This window comes from Myotis lucifugus, unplaced genomic scaffold (assembly GCF_000147115.1).
Source record: "Myotis lucifugus unplaced genomic scaffold, Myoluc2.0 scaffold_91, whole genome shotgun sequence".
In the NCBI taxonomy this organism is placed as follows: Eukaryota; Metazoa; Chordata; class Mammalia; order Chiroptera; family Vespertilionidae; genus Myotis; species Myotis lucifugus.
This window is the reverse complement of record NW_005871139.1, coordinates 3,166,978-3,179,190: the sequence shown is the minus strand read 5'-3', so window position 1 is coordinate 3,179,190 and position 12,213 is coordinate 3,166,978. Positions and strand designations below refer to the sequence as shown.

The 12,213-nt window shown below is 47.3% G+C and overlaps 1 protein-coding gene across 2 annotated transcripts in view; it reads right to left on the bottom strand.

Moving 5' to 3' along the window:
* Positions 1-5,524, bottom strand: part of TROAP (trophinin associated protein) — a 7,802-nt gene extending 2,278 nt beyond the window's left edge. Inside the window, exons 1-11 of one of the 2 annotated variants that reach the window (XM_006091519.3) lie at positions 5,436-5,524; positions 5,083-5,234; positions 4,801-4,987; positions 3,974-4,131; positions 3,753-3,890; positions 3,478-3,560; positions 2,914-2,966; positions 2,348-2,469; positions 1,292-1,408; positions 1,102-1,185; positions 958-1,017 (exon numbers count right to left, since the gene is read on the bottom strand). In XM_006091519.3, coding sequence (XP_006091581.1) covers positions 958-1,017; positions 1,102-1,185; positions 1,292-1,408; positions 2,348-2,469; positions 2,914-2,966; positions 3,478-3,560; positions 3,753-3,890; positions 3,974-4,131; positions 4,801-4,987; positions 5,083-5,223 — 1,143 coding nt within the window. In that variant the 5' untranslated portion in view covers positions 5,224-5,234; positions 5,436-5,524. The remainder of the gene's footprint in view (positions 1-957; positions 1,018-1,101; positions 1,186-1,291; positions 1,409-2,347; positions 2,470-2,913; positions 2,967-3,477; positions 3,561-3,752; positions 3,891-3,973; positions 4,132-4,800; positions 4,988-5,082; positions 5,235-5,435) is intronic. The other variant, XM_023756329.1, reaches the window with a different exon arrangement.
* Between the last annotated feature and the right edge of the window lie 6,689 nt (positions 5,525-12,213).

Here is a 12,213-nt window from a genome sequence, read left to right as displayed (position 1 = left end):
CCGGACCTACCGAGGGAGAACAGAACAACCCCCTCACTCCCTGTGCGGAGCTGGGGTGGTGGGAGGGGTCGGGCTGAGTATGTGCAGCTGGGCCTGTGTAAGTAGCTGGCTGCAGGGTCTGGGGTGGACAAGGAGAGGCCAAGAGATCGCGGAGCTTCTCGGGCACTAGTCTCACTAGCTATGTGACTCTGGCAAGTCTCACACCTTCTCTGGTCCTCGATTTGAGCTGTAAGGTGGAGGTTATAATAGAGCCTACCCTAAATTAGTTACTACATGTGAAGTGTATTAGAACAGTGCTTTGCACATAGAAAATGCTGTGAGGCCTTGCTATTATTATTATCATTTAAGAAATAAAATTTTAAAAAAAGAAATAAAATTAGCCTGTAATTTCTAGGGTAATTTCTAAGATTCTGAACCCCCTCTGGCCTCCTAAACTTGCATTCCCAAGTGTTAGGACACAGGTGTGTCCATTCATATCAAGGCTGCGGGCATAAAATGGGAAGGTGCAATGATGCATGCGGGCCCTTGGGGTGCCCACTTTCCTCCTACTAGCTTATAGAGAACCCAGCCCAAGGTTGAGAACCACTGCCCTAGACCCGTGGTCGGCAAACTGCGGCTTGAGAGCACCATGTGGCTCTTTGGCCCTTGAGTGTGCTCTTCTAAGCCTTAGGAGTACCCTAAGTAAGTTAATACAATGTACCTACCTATATAGTTTAAGTTTAAAAAATTTGGCTCTCAAAAGAAATTTCAATTGTTGTACTGTTGATATTTGGCTCTGTTGACTAATGAGTTTGCCGACCACTGCCCTAGACTAACATTAGGAGGGACAGCAGAGAAGCAGGGAGACTTGGAGAGTTAGGTAGCTTTTCCAGAGATCCCACCTGCCACAAACTGCTGGACCTCAGGCCAACAGGACAGAGTGAAAGATTTCAGCATGGAAAGGCTGTGGGCACTTACCCAGGGCAGGACAGGCTCTTCAGGGCAAGACTGAGGAGAGAGGCCACTCAAACATTGAGCCTGGGACAGAAGTGAGATGTAATAACTCTTCCTATACCCATCCATTCCCTTCCTATACCAGCTACCTCCCCTGCCCTCTCTTACCTGCTGAGCTTTGGGGGCCGATGGGATGGGTGTGAACTGGGTTTTGGGGCGAATGGCAAGACGCCGCAACACTGAATATGAGGGCTGGGGAGAGATGGAGTTGGCTGAGCAATGAAAAACCTAGTCCCAGCAGGGATCCCAGCCAGACTGTTCTGCCCTTGCCCAGCCCCGAGGAGCTGTGGACACAAACCCGAGCTGAGGAGCCAGGGGAGGGAACACGCTTAGCCAATCCAAAGGGGGACGGACGGGGGATGGATGGTAGCAGCACAGGGCCAGGGGAGGGCATCAGGTGGCAGTCAGGGCTGTCCTGTGGAGAAGAACAAGGTGGAAGAGTGATCCCTCCTTTGCCTTCTTTGTCTTGTTCTCAATACAGCAGCCAGCGTGATTCTTTTAAGACTTAACCAAATCATGTTGCTCCCTTGTTCATTCCCTCTCCCCATAGCTTTCCACTCATTCCAAGTAAAATCCAAGGTCTTACACTGGTTTGTAAATCCTTCCCCAGTCCAATCCTGCAATTGTTCTAACCTCACTTCCTGTCATTCCCCTTATTCACTTCAGACTTGCTGGTCTCCTCTTCGCTGATCCCTAAACAAACCAGGCATATTTCCTCCTCAGCGCCTTTGCATCTGCAGTTCTCCTGGCATGTTCTTTCCCCAGATATCTGGATGGCTTATTCCCTCAGCTCCTTCTGGTCTTCACTTAAATGTCATCTTCTCAATAAGATCCCCCTGATTAATCAATTTGAATTTGCAATACCACCTCCCCATTTCCACTTCCGTGCTTTATTTATTTATGACAGAGAACTTATCACCATCTGACACACTATATATTTTACAATGTGTTTACTTTTTGCCTCCCCCTTCTAGAATGTGAACTTATTTGCTACTGTATATCCAGAACCTAGAACAGTGCTTAACACACAGTAGCTTCTCAATACATACTGTGGAGTGAATGAATGAATGCTTTGGCTGACAAGTGTCAGATCTCTCAGCACTGATCTGATGGTGATACAAATATATACCAGACTGTGACCTCTCACCTCCAGGGCCCAGACACCTGGTAAACAGAGGCCAGTCCCTCTCTGGAGAGGGCATGGGCTCATCAGGAGCAAACCCAGATCCAATTAACATCTAAAGCCCAGGACTACCTGGCTATACCCACAATCTTCAGTGTTGGCCGCTGCTGGGGAATTTCCCCAGGTATCTCCCTGCCCCACTTCCCCTGTCCCAGAAGGGTCCCATCTCACCTTGGTGTGGGTTAGCTCCCGGCTTTCTCTTAATGGAATCCACTGGGCCAGACCAGGAGGGCCCCTTCCTCCTTCATCTGAGTGAGTGACTACTTCACGTTCTCCTTCCAGGAGAGAGGAAGCTAGGAGGAGACAGAAAATTTCTGTAGTATCTGGAACACCTACCAAAGTTTGGCACAGGGCTTTGCAACCTCAAAAGAGGGTATGTCAGTTTGACAGCCCCCACTGCCCCACCAAGGGTAGAAATCCATCTAATACCTCAGTAATCACTTATCAATCTGAATACCCTGAGTGGGCTCAGGATGTGCTGATGGCTCTTAGGAGCTGAAGGTAAAATAGTGAGTGGAAGGCAATTCTTGTAGGAAGTGGCAGGGAGGGGGTAGGGACCACATCCTCTGATGAAAGTGCAACGGGGCCAACCTCTGGCCTATCAAGTTCTCTTCCTCTCCAGCTCCTTCTGATCTGGCCTTGCCCCTTTCCCCCAGCCCACTGAGCTTTTTCCTCTTGATCCCCACTGCAGACAGCCCACCTGCCCCTGTTCTCTCCCCATGGCCAGACACACTCACCAGGCTGGACTGGGGTCTCCAGGTGCAATCTCGAGGCCTGGCTCACTGCAGTCCTGATGACAATAAGGGCAGCAGCTAGAAGTCACTGAGTGTCAAGTATGAGCTGGGCATTGTGCTAACTGCTTTACAAACATCAGCTCGTTTAATTCTCACCACAACCTCTAATGATGGCACAAACATTATCCTCATTTGACAGACAAAGAAATTGAAGCGTGGAGATTAAGGCAAGCTTGCACAACTAGCAAGTTTGCTAAGAGTCAGGAAGCAAACCCAGATTCCATTTATTGCCACAATCTGTGCTTTAGCCACTAAATAAAAGAGACAGCACCTTTCATTTTTGTACCCTTCCACCCCCACAACCTGAAGAAACTGATGTCCTACTGAAGCCTGGCTAACAAGGCCTGAATCCTATTCCAAGGGCTCACCTGGGCAGTCACAGGCCACCCTCCCTTTTCCCCTCCTGGGTTGGTGGGAAGTCCTAAAGCTACTGGAAGACCCTAGCTCTGAGGGACCCCTGTATGGAGCATTAGATCATTCTTTTCCAAATGACCTCCTCCTTCTCACCGGCTGCTGCCACCTGTCTCTCTTTTTAGCTCCTGGAAGCTGGGGCGAGCAGAGGGGTAAAATGAAGGTCCTGAAGGTGGAATCTGACCCATAAAAGCAAAAGAAAAAAAGGCAGAGTCAGAGGTGAGCCCCAAACCTTCAGGCTTCACCGCCAACCCCATCTGCCTCCACAGACCCCTTGGGTCATCATGAGATACCTTCTCTCACAAGGCCAGCTATGTCCCCTGGAAGGAGCTCCCAGAAACACTGAGTATCAGCCCCCCAAAGGCACTCACCACAGCCTCTAGCTTCTGGGTGCACAGGGTCCAGCTGCGGGGTCCTGGTCCCTCTAATCTCGAAAAGCAGGAAGCCCTGGCTGGGTCTAGTTGGTGTTGGGGGGTTCTGGGAGCCAAATATGTAGAGGCGCGGGTACCCTGGGATGCCAAAAGAGGCTATCAGCTCAGGATTCTCTCCTCAGTCCACCCCAGCCTGCTCTCATCATATTCTGTCTCATTACCTGGCCCCTCCGGATGGTGCCTCCCTGGCTCCCTCGAACCAGTACTCTCTGAGCCAGACTGGGCTGGCGCCCCAGGCGACAGCTCTTCACCCCCTCACCTGACAAGATGGTAGCCAGGGCCTCAGGGTCAGCCACAAACTCTATGGCCCCTGGAATCTCTGTAAAGGAAGAGAAGGAAAGTGACATAGGAAAGCTAAGAGGGGCCAGGTACCCTAGTGTAGCCACCTTGAGGTGCAACAGTAAGCCAGAGACTCATATAGTAGGACTCAACTCACCAAATGTTCACAGAACTTTATGTAAGACACTATTCTAGGCCCTGGGGCCCCGAGATGAATAAGACAAAGCCCATCCTCAAAAAACTATCATCAAACTATAGAGAGGTAACAGACTCAAGCCAAATTATGGGCATGTGTGCTGGCTGGGTAGCTCAGTTGGTTAGTGTCATCCCGATACACCAAGGTTCAGGTTCTATCCCCAGTCTGGGCGCTGACAAGAATCAACCAACGAGTGCATAAATAAGTGGGACAACAAATCGATGTTTCTCTCTCCTCCCCTTAAACCAATTATGGACATGTTATAACAGAGTATAGCAAAGTATTAGAACACAGAGCAATTGCTTGTGACTGGAGAGCTGGAAAGGCTTTAGAAGAGATGACATTTTGCTGAAGGAAGGAGAGGGTTTCTGAGAGCAAAGAGCTTTCCAGGAGCAGGGACCAGGAAGGACTCTATAGTCAGCAGGAGACTGGAGCAGTGCAAAGCCCCCAAACTCCACCATCCCCAGCTCAGTCTCCCCATCAGGAGACTGTGTTCTAGTCTCCAACAAGTACCTTTCTGGGGAGGGGGCCCAGGCCCCACACTTTGTTCCTTAGGGCTAGGCCTGAGCTCCTCCAATGGTTTCCGAAGCAGAGTGCTCCCCACCAATTTCTCTGATTTTTGTGTTTGATGTGTGGCTTTTGGCCTGGGGCCTGCTGAGTCAACAAGGGGACGTTGAGTACTGAACTTCTGCTCCAATCTCTGGGGGAGGGAAGGACAAAAAAATTCAGCGTTGGCGTGCATTGCTGGTGTGTGCTGCCTCCTTGTAGCTACTGTCTTCACCAAGCCCCTCTTACCTTTGGATCCTGGTTCTCCCGGTCCAAGTCGCAGGGCTTGAGTGTGGGGAGAGGCGGGCGTCTCTTTGAGCGAACCGGAATCTTGCTCGGGGTGGGAGATACACCCCGGAGGAGGGGGTCCTTCGTTTGGGAGGTGGTCATGACGGCTACAACTGAGATGGGGAAGAAGGCAGGACCAGGAATCAAAGGTCAGCCAGCATGGGACATAGATGCGGTGCTCACACCCCTGATACTTCCACCTGCGCCCAGAAGACCCGGCGCCTGCAAGGCCGGCTCTTCTGGGTGCCACTTCCAGACACCCTGAGCCTATTCTTCCGCCCCAGGACCCCGAGCTGCCTCTCCTCCTTACAAACCTCCAAGATCCCCGCGCCACACCTTCCCCGGAACCCCTCAGGGTCTCCCCCTCTTCTTCGCTTTTTCCCTGGCTTGGCTTCTGGGGCAGCTCCTTCTCCAGTTTGTAAAATACGCCGAGCTCCTGATTGGCTCGTCCGCGCTCTAGGAGGCGCGTGACGCCAGACTCAGCCGCCCAATCCGCAGGCTTCGTGGGCGGGACCAAAAATAGGGCTAGTTGTCGAACCACTTTCCAGCTCGCCGTGGCTCCGTCAGCCAATCCGGGAGCGGAGCGCGGGGTGCCGGGCGAGGGGAGGAAGGGGGCGGCCGTTCTGAGGCCGGGAAGTCTGAGCCATAACCGGTGGCCGTGTGCTCTCGCGAGGTCTCGGGGCTGGGGAGGGAAGGGCCGCCGTCCTGGCTGGGGCTGCCTCTGTGGGCGGCGGCGGGAGAGTCCCCGGACCCCGACGCTGATCGGAGCGCGGCGTCCAGCTTTGGGGACGCCATTCCAGACACCTAAGAAAGCGCTTCCTCAGAGGGGCCTTCCTTGAACCCCGCTACTCATAACCCACCCTATTCCAAATGGGTTTCTTGGTGATGTGCTCTCAACGAACAGTGTTTGTTTCCTTAGTACATATCAGGTGCTAATTGTATGTTCATGAATGGGGACATCATACATTCTGTTTATTAAACTCGGTCTCCCCCGCTAGGCCTCCCTGAGGGTGGTGAGCCTGTATGTTTGGCTTCCTATCACATTCTCCATGCCTCGCATTGTGCCCAGCTTATAAAGGTGCTCAATATTTGTTGAGTCACCAGGTGAATGAATAATTGATCAAATGAATGCATGGAAAGACAAGAAAGCTCTCCAAGAAGTAATATTTGAACTTCCTCTTTAAAAATAGAACATTATTCATATCAAGCAAATATGAAAGAATATGGAGTGTTCAGAGAATACTGAGTCTTTAGGGGTAGATGCAACATATATACTAATAAAAGAGTAATATGCTAATTAAACCAGGAGACCTTCCAGAGACCTTCCCGACGTCCTTCCGGACAAAGCCATGGTGGCAGGGCCAAGGTAGAGGCCATTAGGGGCAATCAGGCTGGCAGGGGAGGGCAGTTGGGGGTGATCAGGCAGGCAGGCAGAGGGGTTAGGGCCAATCAGGCAGGCAGGCAGGTCAGTGGTTAGGAGCCAGAGGTCCCAGATTTCAAGAGGGATGTCTGACTGCCGGTTTAGGCTCGATCCCTGTGGGTCACTGATTGGAGAGGGTGCTGGCTGGGCTGAGAGAACCCCCCTCCCCCCACCATGCATGAATTTCATGCACTGGGCCACTAGTAGGAAATAAAACTAGAAAGATGGCCTGAATTGAGGGAAAGGGAAGGTCACCTTATTCCACTAACGGGTGCTATACATGTGCCAAATCCTAAATCCTAACCACAAGCACTGTGTGCCTACTGTGTGTAAGGCCCTTTGCTAGGCATTTGGGATACCAGAAGGAATGAGGCTTTGAAGGATGGGGGAGCATCAGGATGCAGGTTGGCTGCACCATGTCTTTATGTGCATTTAAGGTGGTCAGCACAGTGCAGGTTGGCCCTCATCTTCACAAACTTGGAAACTTGAATTTGTCAGGCTACCTAGGGTAGATCTTTGGACTGACACACTAATCAAGTTTGTAAGAGAAATTAAGTGATTTATCATGAGTGGTATACCTTTTGATAACCAACATATTTATGCCTGGTCTTCAGGGCACCAGCTTCACAGAATCAAGGCACAAGGGAGACTGGTTTTATATCAGAAGTCTTTAAAAGAGCCAATACTCAGAATATCTGCCATACCTATCATCAGAGCATACAACCTGTTTTCTACACACCAGTCAGAGTGATCGGCTTCTGCTTGTCTTTGCTGGACCTTTCCTACAGAGACTCGAGTTAATCTTCTTATTCAGGTTATAACAGTGTTTTCATTGACGTACAAGCCATCTCACTTGTTTTATTCTATCACCTCCTTTCATTCTCTGTCTGCTCTCCTATTCTTCTCCCCCATAGATATCCCCTCAAATGTGATTGATATATGTTCCTAACTATGCATGTATGCTTGAGTTTCCTATTACTGCTATAAAAAATTGCCATAAATTTAGTGGCTTTGTAAAACAATACAGATTTATTCTCTTTCAGATCTGGAGGTCAGAAATCTAGAATTAAGTATTGTCAGGGCTCCATTCCTTAGGCTTTAGGGGACAGTCTGTTAGCTTGCCTTTTTCAGCTCCTAGAGGATGCCAACATTCCTCAGTTTGTGGCCCCTTCTTCCTTCTCTATAACTTCTTGCTCTGTCATCACATTTACTACTCACTCACTTCTGCCTCCCTCTTATAAAGACCCTGTAATCAAATCAGGTCTATCACATAATCCAGAATAATGTCCCCATCTCAAGATACTGAACTTAATCACACCTGTGAAATCTCTTTTGCCATATATAGGGGATTCACAGATTCAGGGATTAAGATGTGGACATCTTGGGGGAGGGCATTATTCAACCTAGTACAGGTTGTTTAGTGTATGTGTTTTCAATTAAGTGGCATTGCCATTTCATTTTATTTTTACTTTTTTCCAGTCAACTGTGTCTAGGATCCATCCTTATTGCTACATATAATCAAGTTATTGCTTATGACAGTTTCCGACTATGTCCTGCATAGGAGTCCATAGTAGGTGTCCATCATAGTTTCATAGTTTACTTGTCCATTCTGCACTTCTACAAACAATTCTAGAGAAATATCTTCTTACCTGGTCCCCTTTGAATCCATTCAAGAATTTTCCTGGGATACATACCATATACAGATGGAATTTTGGGGTCATGAGGGTTATGCACACTTAACTTCACTAACTACTGCCAAATCATTTTTCAGAATGTCTGTATCTACCTGCTTAATGTTAATTGAAAGTTCTTATCACCTCTACTGTCTCCAACACTTGATATTATACAACTTTCTAATTTTTACAGCTTTAAAGGGTATTAAGTAGGCTTTTAGTTCTTTCCGGTTGTACTTCTCTGAGTATATTGAGTGTTACTTCATATTCTCGTTAGCCAGTAGAGTTTTATCCTCTTTGAGATGCCTACTCACATGCTGTGCACATTTTTCCCAGTTGACTTTCCTGTCTTTATTTTTGTTGATTTAAAGTATTTCACTGTATATTCACATATTGACCCCATATCCATTTTAGATATTGCAAATATTTCCTTTAGGTCTGCAGAAGAAGATAATTGAATCTGTAGCTGGCAACCTTAATGAACTCTTTTCTTGGTTTTCCTAGTTTGTCTATTGATTCTGCTGGGTTTTCTATAGAGATAATTATGTCTTCTGCAAATAAAAAGTTTTATATGTTTCAGTTTTTTCACTTTGTGGTTTAAAAAAATATTTTTTTATTGATTTCACAGAGGAAGGGAGAGGGAAGGGAGATAGAAACATCAATGATGAGAGAGAATCATTGATCAGCTGCCTCCTGCAGGCCTCCCACTGGGAATTGAGCCCACAACCCAGGTATGTGCCCTGACCAGAAACTGAACCATGAGCTCCTGGTTCATAGGTTGATGCCTAACCACTGAGTGACACTGGCTGGGCATGGGTTTCTTATTCTTGTTGTGTTTTGTTTGATTTTGTTCGTTTTTTTTTTCTTAAATCCTGGTATAGAACTTCCATTATTATATTAAACAGTAGCAGTACTAGGGGCAACTTGATTGTGGGAAACCATCTAAAGTTTTTCCAAAGAATACCCTTTTTTCCATTTTTTTATTTTTATTTTTTTAAATATAGTTTTTATTTATTTTTAGAGAGAAAGGAGGAAGCGGGGGGAGAGAGAAATATCAATGAGAGCAAGAGAACCATCAATTGGCTTCCTCCTCTTACTGGGGATTGAGCCAGAAACCTGGGCATGTGTCCCGCCTCAGAATCGAACCAGCAACCTTTTGGTGCACAGGACAATGCTCAGCCAACTGAGTCACGCTGGCCAGGGCTTCTTCCCCTTTATTAAAAATCTGTTCTTGTGAAATTATATCAAACAGAAAATATACATGAATAGTACAAAGAACTTTTTATCTCAACCATTTTGAGAGTAAGTTGTCAATATGTTGCCCATCCCCTCCCTACCCCAATATATCAGGGTATATTTCCTGCTAACAAGGAGATTTTCCTACTTGACCACAATACAACCATCAACACCAGGAAAAGAACATGGATGCATTCCTACCATTCCTAAACCTCAGACCCCATTCAAGTTTCACCAGTTTTCCGAGTGACGTCTTTTATAGCAAAAGGATCCAGTCCTCAGTAATATGCTGCCTTTTTAATCTCCTTCAATCTGCAACAGTGTTTCATTCTTGACTTTCATGACCTTAACACTTTTGAGGATTACTGTCCAGTTTTTTGTAGAATGTCCCTCAATTTGGGTTTGTCTGAAATTTCCTTATAATTAGACTCAGGGTATGCAGCAGCAGCAGGACAGTCACAGAAATGATGCTGTTTTCTTCCTACTTGGTTCTATCAGGCTGTGCCTGTTCCCATGTCCTTTTACCTTACTTGGTTAAAGTGGTATCTGCCATGTTCCTCTGCTGTAAATTACTCTTTCCTGTTTGTAGTTAATAAGTATTGGGGGGGAGGGACTTTGAGATTGTGTAATATTCCATTCCTCATCACGCTTTCACTTTACTTAATTACATCAGTATGGACTCAAAGTCCTATCACATTCAGTGGATTATTATCCAATGACCAATATTGTTTATTTTTATACTCAAGTTGTCTGATTTGGTCACTGGGAGTCCTTTCAACTTGTCTTCTGTATCCTTCAGCATGACTGCGTGGGAGCTAAAACAAATTGATACTTTTCCTCCCACCTTCTGAGTTCTGCTAGCTGGGCTAATAATCAAATTAACAGACAGATTTAACAAGAGAAAATAAAAAAATTTAATACATACATGTGCAGGGGGAGTTCACATAAGCATGACAATTCCAGACAGTGAAGCAACATTAGGTATATGTGACATTTTGGGCAAAGAAGAAAAGCAGGGAGAGGAACGGGGTCTTCTATTTCAGAAGTGAGAATGGGCGACTTACAGGTTCTGAGGAAGAGCAGAACATACATGGCAGGCAAATTCTTGTTGGGCAACTCAGAAGCAATGGCCCTTGGGATTTCTGTCTAACAGGCTCTTGCCTGAGCCCCTTCTTTAGCTTACTTAAGTCAAGGTAGGCTATTTCGGTTAAGTCGAGCATCCTAAGATTTCCTTCCTGAAGTAGGTTTTTCTGTCTGAAATTTTGGGGCAGGAAAAGGGAGGATGGTTAACGGTTCTTTCTGAGTCTTCTATCTATAATAATAAAAGCATAATATGCAAATCGACCGAACGACCGAACAGCAGAACGACCTTCCTGACGACCGCCCTATGACACCCACTGGCGCCAGGCCAGCCAAGGTGGGTGCGATGCGATTGGTCACCGCCCCCCCCCCGCCCCCCGCCATCGCCCCATGATTGCCCCGCAGAGGGAGGCCCAGGCCAGCCAATGATCGCACCCCACACCTGTCGCCTGCAGAGGGAGGCGACTGGTGGTAGGGGAGGGGGGGTCAGCGCCTCACAGATGGCCAGCAGTGGCAGCAGTGGGGGCGGGGCCAGCTGCCGGCAGCTGGGTGAAGGAAAGCCCTGATAGACCCTGATTGCTGGCCAGGACTAAGGACCCTACCCGAGGGGTCCCGCATTGTGAGAGGGCTCAGGCTGGACTGAGGGGCACCATGCCCCCTCCCCCCGCACAAATTTTGTGCAGCGGGCCTCTAGTTTCTTAATAAACAGCTTAAAATCAATATCCCAAAAAGGCAGCTTCAGGTTGGCAAAACTTTGGTTCCCTTCAAATGTATTCTTTCAGCATTCATCATTTTTAGTTTTATTTTCTGTCTGGCATAGCAACATGTTTCAGGCTCAATTTATACATTCCCTGCATCAGCTCTGGAATCAGCCATTTCTCCAAGGAGCTCTGGTTCCTTTTAATAGAGAATGTTATTTGAAACCAAGAATTGGACACTAGCTGTGCTCATTGCTATTAGGATATTGCTGCTCCAGGCTCTCTCAGTGGACAGAGCTAAGGGATACACTGCACAGGCATGCATGTGCACACACACACACACCACATTTACATTTATTTCTATATCTAAATATATTGAAAACCATGAGTTCAAGATTGACCTTTACAAACCATGTTACTGCCCAGCCAATGTGGCCCAGTGGTTGAGCACCAACCAATGAACCAAGAGGTCACTGGTTTGATTCCTGGCCAGGCCACATGCCCCCGGTTGCAGGCTCAATCCCCAGTAGGGGGCGTGCAGGTGGCAGCCGATTGATGTTTCTCTCACATCGATGTTTCTTTTTTTAAACATTCTTTTATTTTTTAAATATATTTTTATTGATTTCAGAGAGGAAGGGAGAGGGAGAGAAAGATAGAAACATCAATGATGAGAGAAAAATCATTGGTTGGCTGCCTCCTGCACACCCCCTACTAGGGATGGAGCCCACAACCTGGGCATGTGCCCTTGACCAGAATCGAACCCAGGACCCTTCAGTCCACAGGCTGATGCTCTATCTACTGAGCCAAACCAGGCAGGGCTCACATCGCTGTTTCTATCTCTCTATCCCTCTCCCTTCCTTTCTCTCTCTAAAAAAATCAATAAACACATTTAAAATAAATAAATAAATAAATAAATAAATAAATAAATAAATAAATACAAACCATGTTACCTGCTTTGCCCTAGCCAGGCAGCTCAGTTGGTAGA